We start from the raw sequence: 27,452 nt of genomic DNA, 5'->3' as shown, positions 1-27,452 counted from the left end.
TATGCCCAAAATTCCCTGGAAAATGGGATTTTTGTGGCTGCTTTTTAAAGGATGTGGAAAGGAAAAGCAGGAAATTTGAGATAGTATTTAATACATATTTAAGAAAAAACAGGAGCCAAAAGTCCTTGGAAATAGGGGTGAGGGAAGGGAAAAGCAGAAAATTTGGGATATTATTTTTTTTAAATGGTACCTAAAATTCCCTGGAAAATGGGATTTTTGTGGCTGCTTTTAAGGGATGATGGAGGGGAAAAGCAGGAAATCTGGGATATGATTTAGAGGATTTTTTTAAAAAACAGTGCCTAAAATTCCCTGGAAAATGGGATTTTTGTGGCTGCTTTTAAGGGATGGGAAGGGAGAAGCAGGAAAAGGGTCGGGAAGGGAAATCCCGATCCTAAAGCTGACCCAGCGCTGCTCCTGCCCAGGATCGGGGCCAGGGATTGGGATTGGGATTGGGATTGGGATTGGGATTGGGATTGGGGCTGGGATTGGGATTGGGGATTGGGATTGGGGCTGGGATTGGGATAAAGGATTGGGATCAAGGATTGGGATCGAGGATTGGGATCGGGATCAGGGTCAGGGATTGGGATTGGGATCAGGGATTGGGGCTGGGATTGGGATCGGGGATTGGGATCAGGGATTGGGATCGGGATCAGGGTCAGGGATTGGGATTGGGATCAGGGTCAGGGATTGGGGCTGGGATTGGGATCGGGGATTGGGATCAGGGATTGGGATCGGGATCAGGGTCAGGGATTGGGGCTGGGATTGGGATTGGGATCAGGGATTGGGATCAAGGATTGGGATCAAGGATTGGGATTGGGATAAAGGATTGGGATAAAGGATTGGGATCGAGGATTGGGATCGGGATCAGGGTCAGGGATTGGGGCTGGGATCAGGGCTGGGATTGGGATCGGGGATTGGGATCAGGGATTGGGGATTGGGATTGGGATCAGGGATTGGGATAAAGGATTGAGATCGAGGATTGGGATCGGGATCAGGGTCAGGGATTGGGGCTGGGATTGGGATCAGGGATTGGGATCGGGATCAGGGTCAAGGATTGGGGCTGGGATCAGGGCTGGGATTGGGATCAGGGATTGGGATCGGGGATTGGGATTGGGGCTGGGATTGGGATCAGGGATTGGGATCGGGGATTGGGATTGGGGCTGGGATTGGGATCAGGGATTGGGATTGGGGTCAGGAATTGGGATTGGGGCTGGGATTGGAATCCAGGATTGGGATCGGGGCTGGGATTGGGATCCAGGATTGGGATTGGGGTCAGGATTTGGGATCGGGGTAAGGAATTGGGGCTGGGATTGGGATCAGGGTCAGGATTGGAGTCAGGGATTGGGATTGGGATCAGGGCAGGGGTCAGGGCCAGGGTCGGGGTCACGGCCGGGGTCTGTTTGGGCAGATTTTTGGGATTTGGGGTCTGGGTGGGTTTTGGAATTTGGGCAGATTTTTGGGATTTGGGGTCTGGGCAGATTTTGGGATTTGGAATCTGGGCGGATTTTGGGGTTTGGGTGAATTTTGGGATTTGGGGGCGGCTGCAATGGGGACAAGGTTGGATTTTCCTCCCTTGCCCTTGGCGTTCTGGTTAAATTCCAAAGAAATCAAATTTCAGTGACTTTGATCCATTTACCCCAACTCAAATCCCAAAAGAAATCAAATTTAATTATTTTGATCCATTTATCCCAACTCTAACCCAAAATCCAAATAAAAACCTTCCATTTTCCATGGGTTTTCCCCAGATTTTCCCAGGTTGGGTGGGATGAGGAACAGGAAATTTTCCCCCTCAAACCAAACGGAATTTTTTAGGGATTGCCATCGAGAAATCCCCAAATTTAACCAAATCCTCGATTTCCCTGGAGCAGAAACTCAGGGAGGGGCAAAAAAAAAAAAAAATCAAAAATAATAAAACGGAGCTTAAAAAAAAAATCCCAAAGGAACGAAAAGCGAAGCAAATCCCGGGATTTTCCCGGGGAGGGATGGAAATTCCCGAGAATTCCCCAAGGCCCCAGACAAAGGGTGGTTGATGAATGCGGGGTTGGGGTTAGGCCGGGTTTAGGCCCGGTTTTATCTGAGCCGGGTAGAAAACTCATTAATCCCCAGACTAAATGAGGTGGGAATGCAAATAGGGGAGGGGACGAGGGCAGGAGGGGGAGAAAAGGGGGAAAAGGGAAAAAAATGGGATTTTTTTAATCGGAGACAGGAAAAAATTGGATTTGTTTTATATGGGAAGGGGGAAAACTGGGATTTGTTTTATAGGAGAGAAGAAAAAATGGGATTTATTTTATAGGGGAAGGGGGGAAAATGGGATTTGTTTTATAGGGGAGAGGGAAAAAAAATGGGATTTGTTTTATCCAGGATGGAAAGTAAAAATGGGATTTGTTTTATAGGGGATGGAAAATAAAAATGGGATTTGTTTTATATGGGGAAGGGGGAAAATCAGATTTGTTTTATAGGGGGTGGAAAATAAAAGTGGGATTTGTTTTGTATGGGAAGGAAAAAAATGGGGTTTGTTTTATATGGGATGGGGGAAATGGGATTTGTTTTATAGGGGAGAGGAAAAAATGGGATTTGTTTTATTCATGATGGAAAATAAAAATGGGATTTATTTTATAAGAGGAAAGGAGGGGAAAAAAAGTAGGATTTGTTTTATCTGGGATAGGGAAAAATGAGATTTGTTTTATCTGGGAAGGGGGGAAAATCAGATTTGTTTTATCCAGGATGGAAAATAAAAATGGGATTTGTTTTATCTGCGATGGGGGAAAATGAGATTTATTTTATATGGGATGGGGGGAAAAAATTGATTTATTTTATCAGGGAGGGGGAAAATTAAGTCAGGGAGGAAAAAAGGGGAGAAATTTGGGATCTGGAGTTTTGGGATTTCCAGACGAACGGGCTGCCCAACAAATGAGCCGCCCCAAAAGTTCCATTCCCTACAGGGAATTGGGGCTTTGAAAAAAATTTGGCGTTTGGGGTTTGGAAATATTTGAAAGGGTCCTGAAGAATTTTTAAAGATTTTAAAGGGTTTTAAAGGGTTTCAAATGATTTTGAAGGATTTTAGAGCGTTTTGAAGTATTTTAAAGGATTTTCAAGGGTTTTGAAGGCATTTAAAGGATTTTAGAAGGTTTTGAAGGATTTTTAAAGATTTTCAAGGGTTTTAAAGGGTTTTGAAGGGTATGAAAGGATTTTAGAGAGTTTTGGGTTATTTTAAAGGATTTTGAAGGGGTTTAAAGGGTTTTAAAGGATTTTAAGAGATTTAAAAGGTGTTCAACCATTTTAAAGGGTTTTGAAAGGTTTTGGAAGATTTAAAGGGGTTTGAAGGATTTTGAAGGGTTTTAGAGAGTTTTGAATTATTTTAAAGGATTTTAAAGGCTTTTGAAGGATTTTAAAACATTTAAAGGGTTTTCAAATATTTTAAAGGGTTTTGAAAGGTTTTGAAAGGTTTTGAAGGATTTTAGAGAGTTTTGAACCATTGTAAAGGATTTTAAAGGTGTTTCAACGGTTTTGAGGAGGTTTTGAAGGATTTTAAAATATTTTAAAGGGTTTTTTAATAGTTTAAAGGATTTGGGAAAGTTTTGAAGGATTTTAGTGAGTTTTGAAATATTTTAAAGGATTTTAAAGGGTTTTAAAGGAGTTTAAATGGTTTTAGAAGGTTTTGAAGGATTTTAAAATATTTTAAAGGGTTTTAAAATATTTCAAAGGGTTTTGAAGGGTTTTGGAAGGTTTTGAAGGATTTTAGAGCATTTTGAACTATTATAAAGGATTTTAAAGGGTTTTGAAGGAGTTTAAATGGTTTTGAAGGATTTTGGAGAGTTCTGAAGCGTTTCCAAGGATATTTTGGGGGGTTTTGAAGGAGTTTAAATGGTTTTGAAGGGTTTTTGAGAGTTCCAAAGCGTTTCCAAGGATTTTTTGGGTGGTTTTGAAGGAGTTTAAATGGTTTTGAAGGATTTTGGAGAGTTCTGAAGCGTTTCCAAGGATATTTTGGGGGGTTTTGAAGGAGTTTAAATGGCTTTGAAGGATTTTGGAGAGTTCCAAAGCGTTTCCAAGGATTTTTTGGGGGTTTTGAAGGTTTCGAAGGCTGGCACCGCCCCGTCCCAGCCTTCCCGCACACCCCGTGCATCGGGTGTTTATCGGGAATTCCTTCCCCGGTTTTGGAAGGAGCTCAGAGAGCACCGGGAGCTCCCCTGCCCCCAAATTTGCTCCTCCCTGGCTTCCGGTGCCTCCCGACCCTAAAATCAGGGCTGGAAAAATCCCAAAAGCCATCAGTTCCCAGTTAAATAAACTTCCCGTTTCTCCCCCAAATTCCGGGGGATTATTTTTTGCTGTTTTCGTTTTGTGGCTTTGATCCTCTCCCTTCAGCTGATTAATGGATGAATTAATTAATGATGAATTAATCAGGAGGCCTCTGGGGGATTTGGGATGGTTGTCTCCGGTGGGAGATATCCCAGTGCACGGCATGGGGTTGGAATTGGGGGGTTTTTAGGGTTTTTCCCACCTCAAACCATTCTGGGGTCGCTGAGTCAAACCACCCGGACCCCACAGCTGCATCCAAGGGATAAATGGGATCCAAAGGATAAAATTCCCTAAATCCAGCTCAGCCCTTCCCTCCTGCACCTCTTGGCTCTGCCAAAGGGTCTTTGGGATCATCCAGGCCAGGAAAATGAGGGAAAATCCAAAAAAATCTGCCCAAACCCAGCGGGTTCCTGGCTGGAAAGTGCCACAATGAGGGGAAAACCCTGACCCCAAATCAATCCCGAGCCCAAATCAATCCCAATCCCAAATCAATCCCAACCCCAAATCATCAATCCCAACCCCAAATCATCAATCCTGAGCCCAAATTATCAATCCCAAACCGAAATCATCAATCCTGGCCCCAGATCATCAATCCCGAGCCCAAATCATCAATCCCGAGCCCAAATTATCAATCCCAAACCTAAATCATCAATCCTGAGCCCAAATCATCGATCCCGAGCCCAAATCAGAGCCGATGGATGGGATGTGTCTGTGGGGTGGGATTGGTTTATTTGGGATGGGTTTGTGGGATGGGATTTGCTTGGGATGAGTTTGGGGGAGGATTTGGGGTTTGGGGGAGGATTTGGGGTTTGGGTTTGGGTTCTTGGATGGCGTTTGGGGATAAAACAAGAAGCGGCGCCTGCACACGATCCTGCCTGGGCACATTCCCAAGGCCCGTTCCCAAAGCCCGTTCCTGTTCCCAAAGCCTCTTCCCAAACCAGTTCCTAAACACCATTCCCAAAGCCCCTTCCCAAGGCCCGATCCCAACGTCCCTTCCCATTCCCAAAGCCCGATCCCAAAGCCCGGTTTTATCCCCAAAGCCCATTCCCATTCCTAAAGCCTCTTCCCAAGGCCCGTTCCTGTTCCCAAAGCCCATTCCCAAGGCTTCTTCCCATTCCCAAGGCCCATTCCCGTTCCCAAAGCTCCTTCCAAAAGCGCGTTCCCGTTCCCAAAGCACATTCCTGTTCCTGTTCCCAAAGCGCGCTCCCATTCCCATTCCCATTCCCGTTCCCATTCCCATCCCTATTCCCATTCCCATTCCCATTCCCATTCCCATTCCCGTTCCCGTTCCCATTCCCATCCCTATTCCCATTCCCATTCCCATTCCCATTCCCATTCCCATTCCCATTGCCCGTTCCCATTCCCATTCCCATTCCCATTCCCATTCCCATTCCCATTCCCGTTCCCGTTCCCATTCCCATCCCCGTTCCCATTCCCATTCCCATTCCCATTCCCATTCCCATTCCCATTGCCCGTTCCCGTTCCCATTCCCATTCCCGTTCCCATTCCCATTCCCGTTCCCGTTCCCGTTCCCCGTTCCCGTTCCCGGCCGCCCCCACACGGGGGCGCTGCAGAATTCCGGAGCCGCCGCCGCTCCCCGGGGGAACCGAAACTAAATAAACCCTAAAACCACCAAAATTACCCCAAATCAACGCTAAATACACCAAAATGACCCCAAATCAACCCTAAAACCACAAAAATTACACCAAATAAACCCTAAAAACACGAAAATAACCCCAAATATACACTAAATACACTAAAATTACCCCAAAGAAACCCTAAAAACAAGAAAATAACCCCAAATAAACCCTAAATATACCAAAATAACCCCAAATAGACCCTAAATAAGCCCTCAAACACCGAAAGAACCCTAAATACACTAAAATCACCCCAAATCCACCTGAACAGACCCCGATAGCCACGGGCAGATACCCCTGAATAATCCCAAATCGTGCAAATAACCCCAAATCGTGCAAATAACCCCAAATCGTGCAAATAACCCCAAAGAGCCCCCAACAGACACAGAGAGACCCCCCCAGACACCCCAAATATTCCCTGACAATCCCAAAAATCCTTTGGCATTCCCAAATATCCCCCGAGACACACGGACACACCCCGAGATCCAGCAACACCTCTGGACACCCCAAATATCCACAGACTGCCCCAAAAATGCCCCAATAAACACGGACACGCCCCAAATATCCACAGACAGCCCCAAAAATGCCCCAATAAACACGGACACGCCCCAATATTCGCTGACAAACGGGAATAAAGGAATATCCAAAGGGATCAATCAATATCCAAAGAGATCAGTCAATAACCAATGGGATAAATCAATATCCAAAGGGATTGATCAATAACCAAAGGGATCAATCGATATCCAAAGGGATCAATCAATAACCAAAGGGATCAGTCAATAACCAATGGGATCAATCAATATCCAAAGGGATCAATCAATAACCAATAGAATCAATCAATATCCAAAGAAATCAATCAATATCCAAAGGAAACAGAGGGTTATTCAAAGGAATCAGTCAATATCCAAAGCAATCAATCAATAACCAATAGGATGAATCAATATCCAAAGGGATTGATCAATAACCAAAGGGATCAATCGATTGGGAATGGAGGAAGCGCTGAATTCTGGGATGGATGATGGGAAACCCCAACGGATTCCGGCTTTATCCTTGATCTTCTCCCGAAGACAAAATTCCAACAATTCCAAGGAACGCCAAAACCATCCCAGAATTCCGAGACATTTTCCAAAACATTCCCAAAAAACCAACGACTCACCCTCATCCCGGAATTCTGTCGGGAACGGGGCCGGGGAAATCCGGGAAGGGCCGAAATTCCAGCCGGGAATTTCCTCGGAGCCGTCGCGTCCGTCGCGCTCGTCCCCGCCTGGGTGGGAGCGAATTTTGGGGAAATTTCAGGAATTTTGAGGAATTTTTGAGGAAAAATTGAGGAAAATTTCAGAAATTTGGGAGGAATTGTTTAGGAAATTTGAGGAATTTTTGTGGAAAATTTGAGGGAAAATTGAGGAAAATGTGAGGAATTTTTGAGGAAATCTGAGGAATTTTGAGAAAAATGTGAGGAATTTGGAAACCCCCAAATTTTACCATTTCCTCCCAAAATCCAACCTGATTTTTGTGGGATTTTCAGGGGGTTTTAGGATAAAGGATAAAACAACGGATTTTTGATATAAGTTTACTGGAAAAGGGGATAAACCATGGAATTTCCAAATAAATTTACAGGGACTGGGATAAAACCATGGATTTTTGATAATTTTTGATAATTTTTTTTTAAAAAGGATAAAAACATGGATTTTCTGTATAAACTTTTGGGAAAAAGGATAAAAACATGGATTTCCTACAAACGAATGGCCCCATCTGAGGTGTGGAAAGGATCTTTCCGCTCCTGAAATGAATTTATTTGGAATTTTCCGGGGAATTTCCGTGGCTTTTCTGGAGAGGCCGCCCAGCGCCAGGTGCTGAAGTTGACTTTTAACGAAAGCGGCGATGAAAGATTTTTAATTGGACGTGGAAAGATTTTTAATTGGATATGAAAAGGTTTTAAATTGGATATGAAAAGGTTTTTAATTGGACGTGGAAAGGTTTTTAATTCAATATTTGCTCGGGCCGGGGCAGCTGCTCCTCACTCAGCGCCCTCCAAACAGCCCCAACATGGAATTTCCAGCAGCGATTCCCAAATAAAGCTGGGCCAGAAAATGATCCAAGGGCAAGAATTCCCATTTTTAGGGGAAAAATGGGAATAATAAAAGAAAAAATGTGGGGTCATCAAATGATCTAATATCAAGATTTCCCATTTTTTGGGAAAAAAATGGGATTTATTAAAAAAAAAAAAAGTGGGGTCATGAAATGATTCAATTCCCATTTTTAGGGGAAAAAAATGGGAATTGTGGGAAAAACAAGTGGGGTCATAAAATGATCCAAGGGCAAGAATTCCCTTTTTTAGACAAAAAATTGGAATAATAAAGGAAAAAAAGTGGGGATTTTTGTTTGGGATATGTTTGGGATTTTTTGGGGCTTTTTGGGAGGGTTTTGGGGATATTTTTGGGGAGATATGTTTGGGAATTTTGGGGGATTTTTTGGTACTTTTTGGGGATTTTTTGGGATTATCTGGGGGGTTTTGGGGATGTTTTGGGGGTTTTTTTGGAATATGTTTGGGAAAATTTTTTTTGCGATTGTTTAGGCTTTTTTTAAGGATTTTTGGGGCATTTTGGGGGGATTTTGGGGGGATTTTTTGGGGTTTTTTGTGACTTTTTTGGGGATGGAGCTGCTGGAGCTTGCAGTGATTGCCGGCGCCCAGCAGGTCGGGCTGCGGGGCAGCGGCAGCCGGGAATGCGCCGCTGGAATTTGCCTCCCCTCCCCCAGGCACGGGAAAAACATGGAATTTCTTGGGAATATCCAAAACCAATCCCAGGAAAGGGTGGGGAGGAAAAAATAATGGAATTTCTCGGGAATTCCCAAAGGCAGCAAGAATGGGGAGGGTAAAACATGGAATTTCTTGGGAATATCCAAAGCCAATCCCAGGAAAGGATGGGGAGGAAAAAAATCATGGAATTTCTCGGGAATTCCCAAATCCAGCAAGGAATAATCCCAGGACAAATATATCTATTAATATATGTACTACCTAATATATATAACTCTAAAAATGATATAATATATATCATATAGAAATACATAATTATATAAAAACTCTAAAAATTATATAATATATATTATATATAAATATATAATTATATGAAAACTCTAAAAATGATATTGTATATAATATATAATTATATAATTATATAAAAACTCTAAAAGTGATATAATATATATAATATAGAAATATATACTTATATAAAAACCCTAAAAGTGATATAATATATATACTATATAAATATCTAAATATATAAATAAATAAAAATTCTCTGCTTTTGTTTCCGTCTCCGCCGTGTTTTGACATCTCCGGGGCGGGATTTGAGCCGCGCGTTCCCGTTCCCGTCAATCCCGACGTTTTTTTCTGCTTTTTCCCAAACACTCCATAAATCCCAGCCGGGCTTGCGAGCCCGAGCCCCGCTCAGCAAAGGCTTTTTCTAAATAAAACTTCCTAAAATCAGCCGGCACTCCATCCATTCCCGGCCACTCCGGCCCGGCTTCAAAGGGAACCTTTGCAGCAAAAAAAGGGAATTTTGGGGTTTTTTTTGTTGTTGTTTTAATGATTTGCTACTTGGCCTTGTCATAACTACACGGAATAAAAAGGAGAGGGTTGGGGAAACGCCAGGTTCCGGCTGCCGGCAGCTGCAGCTCCCCGGATTTGGGCTTTTAGAGGGATAAAAAGGTTGAAAAAAAATTGGGTTTTATTGGGTTTGGGTTTTTTTGGGATTTTCTTCCTGGGGGGAGAGGACAGGGATGGACATGGCGGCACACCTCCAGCGGGATGGAGTTTTGTTCCGAGGCAGAGTGAAAAGAAAGGGATCTAAAATGGTTAAAAGGGAGATAAAATGATCCCAAAAGAGTTACACAAAAAAATGAGGCAAAAAATTGATAAAAATATCAACTAAACCGGGCCTGCTATGAGGTGAGGCCTATTGAGGCCTACTGAGGCCTACAGTGGGATGGAGTCCTTTTCTGAGGCAGAGTGAAAAAAAAGGGATTGAAAAGTGAATAAAAGGGAGAGAAAACAATCCCATAAAATGATCCCAAAAGAGTTATAGCAAAAAATGAGGCAAAAAATTGATAAAAAGATCAACTAAACCAGGCCTGCTATGACATGAAGCCTGCTGAGGCCTACAGCAGGATGGAGTTTTGTTCCGAAGCAGAGTGAAAAAAAGGAATCAAAAAATGGATAAAAGGGAGAGAAAATGATCCCAAAAGAGTTACAAAAATAAATGAGGCAAAAAATTGATAAAAATATCAGCTAAACTGGGCCTGCTACGAGGTGAGGCCTGCTGAGGCCTACTGAGGCCTGCTGAGGCCTACAGCAGGATGGAGTTTTGTTCTGAGGCAGAGTGAAAGAAAAGGATCAAAAAGTGGATAAAAGGGAGACAAAATGATCCCATAAAATGATCCCAAAAAAATTACACCAAAAAATGAGGCAAAAAATTGAAAAAAAAATCAACTAAACCAGGCCTGCTACAAGGTGAGGCCTACTGAGGCCTACTGAGGCCTACAGCAGGATGGAGTTTTGTTCTGAGGCAGAGTGAAAAAGGGATCAAAAAGTTAAAAAAAGGGAGACAAAACATTCCCACAAAATAATACTAAAAAAGTTACACCAAAAAACGAGGCAAAAAAATGATAAAAATTCCAACTAAACCGGGCCTGCTACGAGGTGAGGCCCACTGAGGCCTGCTGTGACCTACTGAGACCTACTCCGACTTTTCTCTTTGCTAATGAATCCCTTTAATTAACAAAGTTCCCAATTTTTAAACCCTTCCCGGCTGGACTCACCTCGGGATGGGAATTCCAGATGGTACCTGAAAAACCAAAGGGAAAAAAAGCCGTAAAATCCCAAATTTTCCCCAAGGATTCTCCCAGCCTGGGAGAATTTGGGAAGCAGGGAATGGGAAACACGAGGAATTCCAAGAGGAATTGGGATGGGCCAGTCCTGGAGAGCAGGGAAGGGATGGGATTTAAAGCCCTTCCCAGCCCAAATTCCATGGATTTCCATCCATTGGAGCAGATCCTTCTCCAAACACAAAAATTCCTGAGACCTTTTTTTCCCTCAAATCCTTTAAAAGTCATTTCCAGGCCCAAAATATTCCAGGATTTTCACTGAGCTCATTCCCAGCAAGTGGAGGGTGATCCACATTCCACCCACTCCCAAAAAATAAATAAGGATTTAATATTTTTTAAATCAGGATTTTTTCCTTTCTCCCATTTCAGGAAAATCTTGGGAAATCATTTTAATCCAGGAGCAGCACTGGGAAATTTGGGAATCCCACCAAGGGTTGGGAATAAAACACAAAGTGCCGGTTCCAAGATGAGCTCCGGTGGCAGGAATTGGGAAAATCCAATTAATTAATTCAGATCCTCATTAAAAACTTTCCTGGAGAAAACGAACCCTCAGGAACATCCCAGCCCCTGGCACGGATTCCTTGGGAAACAACCCCGGAATTCCCATGAAGGGCCTGGTATTTATTGGAGTTTTTTTCCTTTGGATTAAAAAAAAAGGGCCAGGAAAAATTCAAAATATGCACAAATTTCCTGGGATACTGGGTTGGGAAGAGCCTTTTGGAGGAAATATTGGGAATTTTTGGGGATGTTTTTGGGGCTGGTTCCCAGGTTCCACAAGGAGTTTTTTCTCCATCCTGTAGCTGCTCCATTTTATCCCAAAATTCCCAAAAATCCAGCCCCACATGAGGACAGCTGGAAAAGCAGCTCCAGTTTTTTATTCCCCTAATTTTTTATCCTTAAATCCCAGCATTTCCATGGAAAATTCCAAATAGCCAACATTTAAGCCAAAAAATAATCAGCTCTAAGAGATCCATGCATTCCCCCAATCCCAAAAAATCCAGATTCCCAAAATTCAGGATATTTTTGCCTCCTGGACAAAGAAGAACAGCAAAAATCCCTTTTTTTTCCGGGAATTTTTGCCTCAGAGCTTTTCCCGGCCACGTTTTAGCGCCAACATTTCCTGAATGATTTTCTGTCACTCGCAATTCCCGCTCCGTGAAAGCGCCGGGGCTTTGTTCCCGACCCCTGTCATTTTTAATCCCAGGAAATGGCCTAAAAAAAATGGGAAAATTGAGTTCCGTTCCCTCCCGGAGCAGCTCCGGGGATTCAGATGGAAAACACTAAAAAAAAACAAAAAACAAACAAAAAAAAAAACTTGGATTCTCTTGCTCTTTCTCATTTTTTAGGATAAAAAAAAATCCAAAAAATCCAATTTCAGCTCAAGGATTTGGTTTTAATTCCATGGTTGGATTGTTTTTACACCAGGAAGGAAAATCTGGGAGAAAATGGAATTAGGGATGGGGGAGCAGAGGATTTTAGGGAATGTGGAGGAGTCAGGAGCTCATTTCTACCAAAAGAAGTCTTGGATAAATCCCACAAATGCCAGATTTTGGGAGACCTTGGATTTCCAGGAAGGTCCCCCAAGGAATTTTGCTCTTTCCCCAATATTTTCCCTAAATTTGGTGTTTCCTCCACCCCTTCCTGCATAAAAATTCATCCCAATCCTATTTTCCCAAGATATTCTTGGGCCTGCAACACCCAATAAAATGCAAAAAAATTTGGGTAAATTTGTGTTTAATGGGATTTGAGCAGTGGGACAAATCCCAAAATCCAAACCCTCTGAGCCAGATCCATAAAATCCAGGCAGCTTCCGATTAAATTCCAAATTTTTCCTCATTAATTAATGAAATATTCCCAAGGGACAGGGTGAAATGGAATCTTTGAAGCCAGGATTTAAATGTCTGGGAAAATAAATAATTTTTTTTTTTTTTAATCGATGCTGGATGAGATTTCCAACAGGGGAAAAAAAAAAAAAAACTGGGAGCTGGGAAAATGGGATTGGGAATTCCCCACTAGGGGAGAAATGGATTTAAATTCCTTTTCCAGCTCAGTTGGGGCTCTCAGGTTTCAGGGTAATGATGGATCCAGGAGGAAATGGATGGGAAAATTGGGATAATTCCATCAGCTGGGCTGGAAAAGGCTGGAAAATTCCGGAAAGGAGCAACCCAGGAGGCTCCAAAGGGAATTGGTGGTGGGAGCGATCTCAGGGATAAAAGGAGGTGAAAATGGGTTGGATTTGATTTGGATTAATGGGAGAAATTCCTTCCTTAAAAGAAAAAGAGGGGAGAACATCCCCATCCGGAATAAATCAGGAATATCCCAAAATTCCTTCCTTAAAAAGGGGGGGAAACCCATCCTGAAAATAGGGAATAAATCAGGAATACCCCAAAATTCCTTCCTTAAAAAGGGGGGGAAACCCATCCTGAAAATAGGGAATAAATTGGGAATATCCCAGAATTCCTTCCTTAAAAATAGGGAAAAACCCATCTTGAAATTAGGGAATATATTTGGAATATCCCAGAATTCTTTCCTTAAAAAAATTAAGAGGTAAAAATCCTGAAATTGTAGAATAAATCAGGAATATCTCAGAATTCCTTCCTTTAAAAATAGGGGAAAACCCATCCTGAAATTAGGGAATAAATCGGGAATATCACAAAATTCCATCCTAAATTCCACCTAAAAAAGAGGGAAAAATCCCCATCCTAAACCAGAGAAAATCCAACCAAATCCAACGACAACTCCCCAGGATTCTCCGTTATCCCGAGCCTGGAATATCCATCAAATTCCAAACATGGGGGAGTTGCAGCAGGAGGAGGAATCCCCAGACCCTGCCGGAATTCCAGGATTTGGAGCGGGAATTCCGGGAGATCCCACCTGGCTCGGAGGCGCTGGAAGGAGCCCAGGACGGCGTCGAGCTGCTCCCGCGCCCGCGCGCTCAGCGGCTCCTCCCGCAGAGCCCGGCCCAGGAAAGCCTCAGCCTCTGGAAAAGCGGGAATGGGAATGGGAAAAATGGGATACGCGGCCTTGGACAGGGAAATGGGGGTGGGAAGGGGGAGGAAATCCAGGAATGGGAATGGGAAAAGTGGGATAGGTGGCCTTGGAGGGGGAAATGGGGGTGGGAAGGGGAAGGAAATGTGGGAATGGGAATGGGAACAGTGGGATAGGCGGCCTTGGAGAGGGAAAATGGACGTGGGAAGGGGCAGGAAATTTGGGAACGGCTGGGAAAATCGTGGAGAGGGAAAGTGGGTTTGGGAAGGGGAACAAACCTGGGAAAGGGATTTAGAAAATTTGGGAAGGGCAGGAAATCCAGGAATGGCAGGAAAATCAGGGATACGTGGCCTTGGAGACAGAAAGTGGGTTTGGGAAAGGATTTAGGAAACCTGGGAATGCAATTTAGGAAACCAGGAAGGGGTTTAGGAAACCTGGGAAGGGAGAAGAAAGCTGGGAAAGGGTTTAGGAAATCTGGACCTGGGAAAGAAAGCTGGCCTGGGAAGGGGCAGGAAATCTGGGAATGGGAAAGGGTTCAGGAAATCTGGGAATGTTTGGGGCCAGGGAGGCCCCATGGTCCCCCAAATTTTTGGGTCAGGGAGGCCCCACAACCCCCAAATTTTTGGGGTCAGGGAGGCCCCACAACCCCCAAATTTTTGGGGTCACAGAGGCCCCACAACCCCCAAATTTTTGGGTCAGGGAGGTCCCACAGCCCCCAAATTTATGGGGTCAGGGAGGCCCCACAATCCCCAAGTTTTTGGGGTCACAGAGGCCCCACAACCCCCAAATTTTTGGGGTCACAGAGGCCCCACAACCCCCAAGTGTTTGGGGTCAGGGAGGCCCCACAACCCCCAAATTTTTGGGGTCAGGGAGGCCCCACAACCCCCAGATTTTTTGGGTCACAGAGGTCCCACAACCCCCAGATTTTTGGGGTCACAGAGGCCCCACAACCCCCAAATGTTTGGGGTCAGGGAGGCCCCACAACCCCCAAATTTTTGGGGTCAGGGAGGCCCCACAACCCCCAAATTTTGGGGTCAGGGAGGCCCCACAACCCCTAAATTTTTGGGGTCAGGGAGGCCCCACAACCCCCAAATGTTTGGGGTCAGGGAGGCCCCACAATCCCCAAATTTTTGGGGTCACAGAGGCCCCACAGCCCCCAAATTTTTGGGGTCAGGGAGGCCCCACAACCCCCAAATTTTTGGGGTCAGGGAGGCCCCACAACCCCCAAATTTTTGGGGTCAGGGCCGGGGAGGTCCCAGGAGCCCTGAAGAGCCCAAAGGTGCCCAGAAAAGCCACCCCAACCCTGGCCAGCCCCACCCCGCTCCCCACGGCGCGGGAAGGGGGCCAGGAGGGATCCGTCACCTTCCAGGAGCCGCCGGATCTCCTCTGGGATCGCGGCGTCCATGGGATCCACGGGATCCACGGGATCCACGGGATCCACGGGATCGCGTCCCACCGGGGCCGCGCCGGCTCTGGGGTGACGAGGAGGAAGCCGCGAGGGTGGGGACACCCCAAAAACGAGGAGGAACCTTTGGGGTTTGCCTTCCTCCTCCTCCCCTTCAACCCCAGCAGATCCCCGGGATCCTTCCCAGCTGTCCTGGGCGATCCCAAAAATTCCGCTGGGGAAAGCTGAACTCCAGCCAAGGAGCTCCGCCTGGAATTCCCGGCTGGAATTTCCTCCCGGAGCTTCCTCGCGCTGTTCCTGCCCTCAAAATTGGGATTTTTCCAGGTTTGCCACCCCAAAAATTCCAGAGAGGAAAAGCTGAATTGGAATTCCCGGCTGGAATTTCCTCCCAGAGCTCATCTGGAGTTTCCCTGGGGCTGTTCCTGCCCCCAAAACTGGGATTTGTTCCAGGTTTTTCACCCCTAAAATTTCCAATGGTGGAAAAAAGGGGATGATCTGGGATGAGATTTCCCCTTTTCCCATTTTCTGCGTGGAAAAGAGGTTGGGTTGGGAAAAAAAATCACCTGGGATAGGGAAAAGATGGAAAAACTCCTGGAAATGTGGGAGATTTCTGAAAGGAAATACTCCTGAAAACATGGAGATTTCCTCCATAAGGAAATGTGGGAAATATCCCTGGAAATTTGGAGATTTCTATGTGGAAATATGGAAAATATCCATGGAAATATGGAGATGCTCCTCCATAGGGAAATGTGGGAAATATCCCTGGAAATTCAGAAATTTCCATGTGGAAATACGGGAAAGATACTTTTAAATTTGGAAATTTCCACATGGAAATACTCCTGGAAATCCAGAGCTGCTCCTCCAGGTGCTCCCGGGTGTTTTGGGCCCTGCTTTTCCGAGAAATAAAGGAAAAAATTCCATTTTTTTTTTCACTTCTCAGCACAAAGCAGACAAGGAGCAGGTGCCAGGGGGATCCCGAGTTTTTGGGGTCGGGATTTGGGGTCGTGGAGCCGAAGGAGAAACCCCAAAGCAGCTCCAGAGTCCTTTTGGGGATATTTTGGGGCCGTTTTGGGTTGGGATTTGCACCTCAGCAATCCCATTTTTCAAGGAGGGTGATTTTATGGAGAAGGGCCCACAAAAGGCAAATTTCCCCAAAAATTCCCTGCTGGATTTTTTGGGATTTTGGGATTTTGGGGGTTTTTTCCTTTGAGGGAGCACCGGGGGATTCTCCAGATCTGGGACCCAAAACCTCGGAGCTGTCGCTGCCACGTCATTCCCAAACTTTCCCACCCGGCTTTTCCCAACGGATTTTTTTAACCCTTTCTGTGCCGGGTGGGAAAATCAGGGTTTGCCCCTCCCCCTCCGGCCCGGCTCGGCTTTAGCACCGAAACGGCCCCAAAAATGGAGATTTGGCAGCGGATGCTGAGGCCTCAAACACAGGAAACGCAGCTCGGGGGCCCCGAGCAGAGATGGAAAATCAGAATATCACAGGAGCCGCTCCGCTGGTCTTTTGGGGGCCTCGAGCCTTTTTTGGGGCAAAATTTGGGTTTTTCCTTGTCAAAAGCTGCTCCTCAAATGTCCCGTCCAGGTGGGGCTCAAATTTAGGGAATTCGGAGCCTTTTCTCTGGGAAAATTTGGATTTTTTTCCCTGTCAAAAGCTGCTCCTCAAATCTCCCTGACAGGTATGGTTGGGATTTAGGGAATTCTGAGCCTTTTTTGGGGCAAAATTTGGGTTTTTCCTTGTCAAAAGCTGCTCCTCAAATGTCCTGTCCAGGTGGGGCTCAAATTTAGGGAATTCGGAGCCTTTTCTCTGGGAAAATTTGGATTTTTTCCCTGTCAAAAGCTGCTCCTCAAATCTCCCTGACAGGTATGGTTGGGATTTAGGGAATTCTGAGCCTTTTTTGGGGCAAAATTTGGGTTTTTCCTTGTCAAAAGCTGCTCCTCAAATCTCCTGTCCAGGTGGGGCTCAAATTTAGGGAATTTGGAGCCTTTTCTCTGGGAAAATTTGGATTTTTTTCCCTGTCAAAAGCTGCTCCTCAAATCTCCCTGACAGGTATGGTTGGGATTTAGGGAATTCTGAGCCTTTTTTGGGAGATAATTTTGGGTTTTTCCTTGTCAAAAGCTGCTTCTCAAATCTCCTGGCCGGGTAGGGTCTCCTGAGGTGGGATTTAGGGAATTAAAGGCAGGAAATAAAAATAACAGAAAATAAAAATATCTCAGGTAGGGTCTCAGGGAAAGGATTTTCCCAATTTCCAAGGAAATGACCTTTTTTTTTTTTTTCCTTCCCTCTTTTTTCCTCACCACTTCAATTTTTGGATTTTGGAAGGGTCACAGATTTGGCTTTGGGATCAGCTGGGAAGGAGAGGGGGGAGTCTGGCACCGTCCTTGTGCCCGCAGCATCCCAAATTTGGGGATTCCGGATTCAAAACCTCCTCCCCACGGGACAGAATTCCCACCTGGATCCTCGCAGGGCCCGGCTGAGCCCGGCTGGCATCCTTGGGAAATGCGATTTCCCGGGAAACGGAGGCGGGATTGGGAGTAACCATGGAAACGGAGCTGGGAAAACAGAGAGGCAGAGCCCTGGTCCTGTCGGGAATATCGGGAATATTTGGGAAAATTGGGGGGGAAATGGGAGAGGCAGAGCCCTGTTCCCACTGGGAATATTGTGAATATTGGGAAAATTGGGGAGAAAACAGGAGAGGCAGAGACTTGTTCCCACTGGGAATATTGGAGGGAAAATGGGAGAAGCAGAGCCCTGCTTCCACTGGGAATATTGGGAATATTGGGGGGGAAATGAGAGAAGGACAGCCCTGCTCAGAATTTGGGATTGAATCCAGCGGGGAATTCCTAAAGGACAGCCCTGCTCAGGGTTTGGGATGGAATCAAACCCTGATGCCTTTTAGGATTGTTTTTCCCAGCAATTGCTCCCTGGAATGGGCTGGGCTGGAATTTCCAGGGAATCTGTCCCAGAATTGTCCCAGGAATTGCCTCGGGCCAGGCTGGAATTGTCCCTGGATGGGGCTGGGTGGAATTCCAGCTCCTTCCCACCCAAATCATTCCATGGCTCTGGAATTCCGCAGTTCCTGGCCCCAGGATTGGGAAAGGCCAGGCCAGCATTCCATGGAAATTCCAGGCTAGAAAAGGGCTGGGAAAGGCCAGGCCAACGTTCTATGGAAATTCCAGACTGGAAAAGGGCTGGGAAAGGCCAGGCCAGTGTTCCATGGAAAAGTTAGAAAAGCTAGAAAAGCTGGGAAAGCTAGAAAAGCTGGGAAATATTGAAAATATGGAAAAGCTGGAAAAGCTGGGAAATATGGAAAATATGGAAAAGCTGGGACAGCTGGGAAAGCTGGGAAATATGGGGAATACAGGGAATATGGATAATAAACTGGGAAAGCTGGGAAAACTGGGGAATATGGAAAATGTGGATAATAAAGCTGGGAAAGCTGGGAAAACTGGGGAATATGGAAAATGTGGATAATAAAGCTGGGAAAGCTGGGAAATATGGGGAATAGGGGGAATACAGAAAATATGGATAATAAAGCTGGGAAAGCTGGGAAATACGGGGAATATGGAAAATGTGGATAATAAAGCTGGAAAAGCTGGCAGGGAAGGGAGAGCCTCAGGCACTGAAATTCCCACAGCTCCAGGATTTTTCCCCCTGGGAACAGCTCGAGATTCCCCCAGGGAATGTCTCCTCCCCGTCCCTGTGGGAGCAGGGAGAGCAGGCCCAGGCTGAGGGAGTTCGGGGCAGATTTGGGGTTCTGACTCCGAATTCCCAAATTTTGGCCTCTTCCCGCCGGAAAAATCCCAATCCTGAGCCCAGGAGGGCGTTCCCAAATCTCCAAAAAAAATAAACCTGGCTCAAAAAAAACCCCCGATTTTGTGGGAGGTGAAATCTTTATTCCCACGGAATTTCTGCTCCGTGCCTCCTGACAGGAAAAATTCCTGCCGGGAGGAGCTTCCCACGTGGAATTTTTGGGGTTTGGGTGATCCCTGGGGTCGGTGTTTCCGGCGGGGAATATTCCGTGATGCCGTGAGGGTTTTGTTAAAAGCAAAGCCTGGTTCCACTTTCCGGGCCCGACTCCTCAAAACGCATGGAAACGGCGTCAAAAATCGGAATTTTGGAGGGACGAGAGCGGGAAGCAGAAATCTGGGATTTGGTATGTTCAGGATTCCACGGCGCCCCTCAGAACCAGGCCTGGCCGGTGGAAAAGTGGGGAGAATTCCCTCTGAATTCCATAAAAATCCAAAATTCCTGGATTTTGAGCTGCATTCCCGGCCAGGGAAGATGAAAAGCCATCCCTGGAGCCCGGCAGAATTCCATCGGAGCCGCAGCAGCTGCTCGGAATTAAAAAAATAATTTTAAAATATTAAATAAATTTTTAAAAATATAAAAGGAATAAGAAATTCCTCATGAATAAATAGAAGGAAAATGAGGAGGGGGGAAAATTTAAAAAAACCACAAAAACGTTCATGAGAACAAAAGAAGAGGAAGTCTGGGGGAGAGGCGCCGCGAGCTTTGATCTCAGAGAGGAGGGAAAAAAATGTAAAAAATGTTTAAAAATGTAATTAATGCAACATCTCCCGCAGCAGGGCTGGGCTGCGCCCGGGATCCGAGATAAGGGAATTTTTTGGGAATAAGGAAGGGTGGGTTTGGGGGAAGAGAGGGGTTTGAAGGGAAAGAGCTCGGTTCTGAGAGAAAAAAAGCTATTTTTCAGGGAAAAGTGCCCTTTTGGAGGGGAAAAAAAGGCTATTTTTGAGGGAAAAAGTGACTTTTTTTAGGGAAAAAAGGCTATTTTGGAGGGGGAAAATGCCTAGTTTTGAGGGGGAACAGATATTTTTGAGGGGAAAGTGTCATTTTTGAGGAGAAAGAGGCCATTTTTGAGGGGGAAAACCTATTTTCAAGGAGAGATGCCATTTTTGAGGGGAAAGTACCCACTTTTGAGGGGAAAATGCCATTTTTGAGGGGAAAGAGGCCATTTTTGAGGGAAAAGTCTAATTTTTGAGGAGAAAGATGCCATTTTTGAGGGGGAAATGCCATTTCTGAGGGGAAAGGGCCAATTTTTGAGGGGAAAGAGATATTTTTGAGGAGAATGTGCTCACTTTTGAAGAAAAGTCTCATTTTTGAGGGAGAAGGGCCCATTTTTGAGGGGAATATGCCAGTTTTGAGGGGAAAATATACATTTTTGAGGGGAATGTGCCATTTTTGAGGGGGAAAAGAGACATTTTTGAGGGGAAAGTACCGTTTTTGAGGGAGAAGGGCCCATTTTTGAGGGGAATGTACCATTTTTGAGGGAAAACACACATTTTTGAGGGGGAAAGAGACATTTTTGAGGGGAAAGAGCTGGGTTTTGAGGAATGCAGTTTTTGCTTGTGGCCCAACCCGATCTGATTAGCGATTCTGTGTTTAAAGAAACCTCCGCAATTCCCCAGTGGAATTCCCCGCCTGGTGCATCTGGGCTCCATCCCTTATCTCTTAGATAGGAGAAATTCCCGGATTTACGAATTCCGGGCTGGGGAGACAGAAACGGATCAAAGGCTGGGAATGGCTTTGGGAATGCCGAGAGAGCCGAAGGAAAATCGGGAATATCTGGGGCAGAAGAGGCTCCCAAGGAGCAAATCCTTGATCCAACCGGGGGAATGTTTGGGATCGGCAATCCCCCGGCAGGACGGGCCGGTTCTGCTCGCCGGGGTTTGGGGTTTTGGGGGTTTTGGGGGTTTTTTTTGGAGGGTTTTTGGGGTTTTTTGGGGGGTTTTTGGGTGATCGCTAGGGAGCACCTGCGGGCCGGGATGCCTGCGGGGTTTTGGGAGGGTTTTGGGAGGTTCCCCCGGGGCCGCTTTGTTTTTTTAGGCTGAGAGGCTGAGATGGATGAGAGCCCCGAGGATGTTTTCAGCACTTCATAAATCAGCCGCCAGCTGGGCGGCTTCACCGCGCAAACCTGCTCAGGTTCCTTCCCTGCCCTCCTTTTTAGCCTTTCCTTCTTTATTTTATCCTGCCCTCCTTTTTAGCCTTTCCTTCTTTATTTTATCCTGCCCTCCTTTTTAGCCTTTCCTTCTTTATTTTATCCTGCCCTCCTTTTTAGCCTTTCCTCCTTTATTTTATCCTGCCCTCCTTTTTAGCCTTCCCTTCTTAATTTTATCCTTCCCTCCTTTTTAGCCTTTCCTCCTTTATTTTATCCTTCCCTCCTTTTTAGCCTTTTCTTCTTTATTTTATCCTTCCCTCCCTTTTAGCCTTCCCTCCTGTTTTTATTCTTTCCTCCTTTTTTTATCCTTTCCTCCTTTTTTATCCTTTCCTCCTTTTTTCACTCCTCCTTTTTCCCTTTCCTCCTTTTTTTATTCCATATTTTTCCCTTTCCTCCTTTTTTCATTCCTCCTTTTTTATCCTTTCCTCCTTTTTTATCCTTTCCCCCTTTTTTTATCCTTTCCTCCTTTTTTATCCTTTCCTCCTTTTTTCACTCCTCCTTTTTTCCCTTTCCTCCTTTTTCCATTCCTCTTTTTTTTCCCTTTCCTCCTTTTTTTCTTTCCTCCTTTTTCCATTCCTCCTTTTTTTCATTCCTCATTTTTTGTTTCCTCCTTTTTTATTCCTCCTTTCTTCCTTCCTCCTTTTTTTCATTCCTCCTTTCTTCCTTCCTCCTTTTTCTCTTTCCTCCTTTTTTATTCCTCTTTTTTCCTTCCCTCCTTTTTTTCCTCCTTTTTTCTTTCCTCCTTTTTTCTTTCCTCCTTTTTTCTCATTTTTTTACTCCTGTTTTACATTCCTCCTTTTTTATTTCTCCTTTTTTATTCCTTTTTTTTCCTCCTTTTTTCTTCTTTTTTATCATTCCTCCTTTTTTTACTTTCCTCCTTTTTTCATTCCTCTTTTTTTCCTCCTTTTTTTTCCTTCATTTCTTCACTTTCCACTTTTTTCTCTTTCCTCCTTTTTGTATTCCTCTTTTTTTTCCTTTCCCCCTTTTTTTCTTTCCTCATTTTTTTTCTCTCCTCCTTGCGCTGTAACTCCAGTTCCTGATGACAAAAAACACGCTCTGGGTTTGTTCCTGGGTGGATAAACCTGCTGTAAATTTGGGGCAAAATGTGCATTTTTTGGGGCATCTGAATTTCCCCACGGATGGAGCAGCTCCAGAGTGACAGGAGAGACAGAGGGAAGGAAATGGGGTAAAAATGAGATTTAAAAAAGGTGCAGATTTCAGACAGAGGGCTGGAAAATTTGGGAGCCAATTTTGGGTGTGGGTCCCAACATTCCCAAAAATCTGCCCCAAAACAGGCCCAAACCATGGAGTGGAAAATTCCATGTTCTACCTGGAGCGGAAAATATCATTCCTGCAAGGGAAAATGTCATTTCTGCATGGAAAAAAAATTATTTCTGCATGGAAAAATGTAATTTCTGCATGGGGAAATGTTGTTCCTTCATGGAAAATGTCATTTCTGTAAGGAAAATGTCATTTTTGCATGGAAAAAAATCTCATTTCTGCACAGAAAATGTTCCTGTTGAGGGTCTGAGCCTCGCTCGGGGGAGGCTGCAGGGCTGTGGTTTGGGAAAAAATGCCTTTAAATGGTGTGAAAAAAGGAATTTATGGAACAGAAATGAGGCTGGGGGTTGGGAACGTGGGAGTAGTGAAATGGAAAAAAGGAAAATGGAGAAATAGAAAAATGTAAAAATCTATAAACATAAGAATATCAAAATAACAGAAGATGGGAATAGAGAAATGTAGAAATCCAGGAATATAGAAATATAGCAATGCAGGGAAATGGCAATAGAGGAATACAGGAATATAAAAATATAGGGATATAGAAATACAGGAATATAGAAATAGAGAAATGGAAAAATAGAGAAATATAGAAATATGGCAAAACAGGAAAATAGAAATGGAGACATATAGGATTATAAGAATATAAAAATATAGGAATACAGGAATAGAGAAATGTAGAAATGTTTCTGTGTCTGTGGGGTCAGTGCCCAAACCCAAATCCTGAGTGTTTATCTGCCCCAGGGCTCAAAATTCTGGAAAAATTTCCCACAGAAATCCCAAAATTCCAGACGTTCACATGTGGGACAGTGACAACAATTTTCCCACAGAAATCCCAAAATTCCAGACGTTCACACCCCATGACAGTGAAACGATTTTCCTGCAAAAATCCCAAAATCCCTGACACTTCAAAGCCACAAAATCCATCTTTTTGAACGAGGTCAGGCTGGATTTTTGGGGTAAAAATCTCCCTTTTTGTCACCCCCCTGCTTATTTCCCAATGTAAACAAACAGCACGGCCTGCTCTGCGGATTTGCCTTTTTCTCCCCAAAAAATGCCCAAAAGTGACAAAATAAATAAATTTACGATCTCCTCCAGCAGCCAAGAGCACTTGTGGGGAAAAGGGGAAATGGTGTGGGATGGAAATAAAATATTTAAATGTTTGATTTCCAAATAAAAACGGGATTTAGGCTTCTGCGGCCTCGTCCTTCCTTTGGGATCTGTTTTTCCAGAGGAAAATTAAAATTTTCCAGATAAAAATGGTGTCAGAAAGGAAGAGACAGTGGAGTCCTCAAGTTTGTGGATATTTTTTTATTACTGGGATAAAAAAAATTAAATATTTTATTTTCAAATAAAACCAGGCCTCTGAGGCCTTTGAGGCTTTGTCCTTCCTGTGGGATCTGTTTTTCCAGAGGAAAATTAGAATTTTCCAGATAAAAATGCTGCCAGAGAGGGAAGAGACAGCAGAGTCCTCAAGTTTGTGGATGCTTTTTATTGCTTGAAAAAAAAGGGAAAAAAGTGGGAAAAGTGGGGGGGAGCTTAAAAAGGGAGAAAGAAGGGGAAAAATGGGGAGGGAGATAAAAAAAAAGGGGAGAAGAGGACAAAAAAGGGGCAGAAAGGTTAAAAATTGTAAAAAAGCAGGGGAAGGGGGAAATAAAGGGGAAAAGGGGGCAAAAAGGGGAGGGAAAATGGGGGAAAAGGTTAAAAAAATTTAAAATAAAAAACTTTAGAAGGAGGGAAAAAGGGGAAAATGGAAAAAGGGGGGGGGAATAGGAAGAAAAAGGAATTAAAAAGGAAAAACGTGGGGGAAATATAAAATTGCTCATCTTCATTATCTCTGGCTGCCTGGACCATAAGGAGCACTTGACCTTGTGGCACCCAGCGCCTGCCCCTGGCGTGGTGGGGAAAGGGGAAAGAAAAGGGAGAAAATAAATGTAGAAAATGGTTTAAAAGGGTTTTAAAAGGGGGGAAATTAAAAAAAATGGGGGAAAAGGGGAAATAAAGGGGGAAAAGGGGGGCAAAAAGGAGGGGAAAGGGGAAAAAAAGGAAAATAAGGGGAAAGGGGGCAAAAAGGGGGGGATGGGGGAAAGGGCAAAAATTGGGGAAATAAAGGGGAAATGGGTAAAAATGTGGGTGTGGGGAAAACAAAAAGAGGGAAATCAAATAAAAAATCATTTTAAAAGGGAAAAAAGATGGAATGGACCCTATTTGCTATCTCTGGCTGCCCTGAACGCGAGCAGCACTTGACCCCGCGGCACCCAGAGCCTGCCCCGGTATGAGGGGAAAGGGAAAGGAAAAGAGGGAAAAGGGAAAAATGGGAGGAAAAGGGGAAAAAAGTTATGGGGGAAAGGGGGAAAAGGGATAAAAAAGGATTCAATCGTCCCGATCCCTGTCTGTGGCTGCCAGGGCACAAGGAGCACTTGAGCCCCGAGCCCGAGTCCAGCTCACCCCGGCACGGGGGGAAAGGGGAAAGAAAAGGGAGGAAAAGGAGGGAAAAATAAAATAAAAATATCAAATCGGCCCCGTTCGCTGTCTCTGGCTGCCCGCAGCACCCTGGAACGCGGGATCCGCTCGAACCGCCGCCCCCGAGCCGCCCGCCCCGCGCGGGCTCCGCCAGCAGCCGGGACCGGGACCGGGACCGGGGCAGGAGCGGGGCAGGAGCGGGACCGGGAGCGGGAGCGGGAGCGGGAGCGGGACCGGGACCGGGACCGGGACCGGGACCGGGGCGGGAGCGGGACCGGGAGCGGGACCGGGACCGGGACCGGGAGCGGGACCGGGACCGGGACCGGGAGCGGGACCGGGACCGGGAGCGGGACCGGGACCGGGACCGGGGCAGGAGCGGGACCGGGAGCGGGACCGGGACCGGGAGCGGGAGCGGGAGCGGGAGCGGGAGCGGGAGCGGGACCGGGACCGGGAGCGGGACCGGGACCGGGACCGGGGCAGGAGCGGGACCGGGAGCGGGACCGGGACCGGGAGCGGGAGCGGGAGCGGGAGCGGGAGCGGGAGCGGGACCGGGAGCGGGGCAGGAGCGGGACCGGGACCGGGACCGGGACCGGGACCGGGAGCGGGGCAGGAGCGGGACCGGGAGCGGGACCGGGACCGGGACCGGGACCGGGGCGGGAGCGGGGCAGGAGCGGGACCGGGAGCGGGACCGGGACCAGGAGTGGGGCGGGAGCGGGACCGGGGCGGGACCGGGGCGGGAGCGGGAGCGGGAGCGGGAGCGGGACCGGGACCGGGACCGGGAGCGGGGCGGGAGCGGGACCAGGAGCGGGAGCGGGAGCGGGGCGGGAGCGGGAGCGGGAGCGGGACCGGGAGCGGGGCGGGAGCGGGAGCGGGAGCGGGAGCGGGACCGGGACCGGGACCGGGACCGGGAGCGGGACCAGGAGCGGGAGCGGGAGCGGGACCGGGAGCGGGACCGGGAGCGGGAGCGGGACCGGGGCGAGAGCGGGACCGGGAGCGGGGCGAGGTTTGGGGTGAGGATTGGGGAGAGGAATGGGGTGAGGAACGGGGCGAGGATTGGGGTGAGGATTGGGAGAATGGGGTGACGATCGGGGGGAGGAATGGGGTGAGGAGCGGGGTGAGATTCGGAATGAGGATCGGGGCGAGGATCGGGCTCGGACACGAACCCGGCGGGGAGATTTCCTGTAAACACCCGCGGGATCGGGGTGAGGATGGGGATGAAGATGGGAATGAAGATCGGGGTGAGGATCGGGATGAAACTGGGGTGAGGATCGGGATGAGGAATGGGATGAAATTGGGGTGAGGATCGGGACGAGCCCGGCACGAAGGCGGCGGGGCGAGCTCCTGTAAACACCCCCGGGATCGGGGTGAGGATGGGGATGAGGAATGGGATGAAGACCGGGATGAGGAATGGGATGAAGACCGGGGTGAGGCTCGGGATGAAATTGGGGTGAGGATGGGGATGAGGAATGGGATGAAGACCGGGTGAGGGTCGGGCCGAGCCCGGCACGAAGGCGGCGGGGCGAGCTCTGTAAACACCCCCGGGATCGGGGTGAGGATGGGGATGAGGAATGGGATGAAGACCGGGTGAGGATCGGGCCGAGCCCGGCACGAAGGCGGCGGGGCGAGCTCTGTAAACAACCCCGGGATCGGGGTGAGGATGGGGATGAGGAATGGGATGAAGACCGGGATGAGGAATGGGATGAAGACCGGGGTGAGGCTCGGGATGAAATTGGGGTGAGGATGGGGATGAGGAATGGGATGAAGACCGGGTGAGGGTCGGGCCGAGCCCAGCACGAAGGCGGCGGGGCGAGCTCTGTAAACAGCGCCCGGAGCGGCTCCAGGAAAGGGCAGCGCTGGCCAAAGGTGGCCGCGGGGACGGGGCCATCGCTCAGCGGGGCTGGCACGGGAACATCGGATATCCAAACACTCCCCGAGCACTCAGAGCGCCCGACACGAAAGATTTGATGGGCTCGTTTGATAATGTTTATTTGGATTTTCTCCCCACCTGCGGGAGGGGCGGGGAGAACACAAATAAGAGATAAAAAAGCCCTCCCGGGGGATCTTTGGGGATTTATTTATGATTTATGAGGCTGAGCGGGGGGAAAAGAGAAGGGGATTTGTTGTAGGGAGGAGTTCAGAGTTGGTTTAACGCCAGCAGGGAAGATCCGGGTTTGTGGTTTGGGTGAGGCACTCACCTAAATCGTGATTTAAAATTTCAATTTAATCGTGGTTAAATCGGCTCCTCCACCTCTGCCGGGATGGGGAAAACGGAACGGAAGGAAATGGGGAAAAGGGGAATGAAGGGGAAAGGGAATGGAAGCAAATGGAGAAAAGAGGAATGGGAAGAAATGGGGGGAAAGTGGATGGAATGAAAAGGGGAAAAGGAAATGGAAGGAAATGAGGAAAGGGAAATGGAAGGAAATGGGGGGAAAGTGGATGGAAAGAAAAAGGGAAAAGGGGAATGGAAGGAAATAAGTAAAGGGGAATGGAGGGAAATGAGGAAAAGGGGACTTGAAGGAAATGGGGGGGAAAGGAGGG

At 46.7% G+C, this 27,452-nt stretch overlaps 1 protein-coding gene across 4 annotated transcripts in view; it reads right to left on the bottom strand.

Annotated features, from left to right (window-relative positions):
• The window catches only part of SKAP1 (src kinase associated phosphoprotein 1), a 74,951-nt gene extending 59,673 nt beyond the window's left edge, over positions 1 to 15,278 (bottom strand). Inside the window, exons 1-4 of one of the 4 annotated variants that reach the window (XM_085561754.1) lie at positions 15,168 to 15,278; positions 13,692 to 13,797; positions 10,752 to 10,777; positions 7,090 to 7,197 (exon numbers count right to left, since the gene is read on the bottom strand). In XM_085561754.1, the coding sequence (XP_085417880.1) occupies positions 7,090 to 7,197; positions 10,752 to 10,777; positions 13,692 to 13,797; positions 15,168 to 15,210 (283 nt within the window). In that variant the 5' untranslated portion in view covers positions 15,211 to 15,278. Of the gene's footprint in view, positions 1 to 7,089; positions 7,198 to 10,751; positions 11,104 to 13,691; positions 13,798 to 15,167 lie in introns of those variants that run through there. The other 3 variants (XM_085561753.1, XM_085561751.1, XM_085561752.1) reach the window with 3 other exon arrangements.
• Between the last annotated feature and the right edge of the window lie 12,174 nt (positions 15,279 to 27,452).

Source organism: Lonchura striata, chromosome 27, assembly GCF_050655825.1.
Source record: "Lonchura striata isolate lonStrDom1 chromosome 27, ASM5065582v1, whole genome shotgun sequence".
Taxonomy (NCBI): Eukaryota; Metazoa; Chordata; class Aves; order Passeriformes; family Estrildidae; genus Lonchura; species Lonchura striata.
This window is presented reverse-complemented; position numbering and strand designations above follow the sequence as displayed.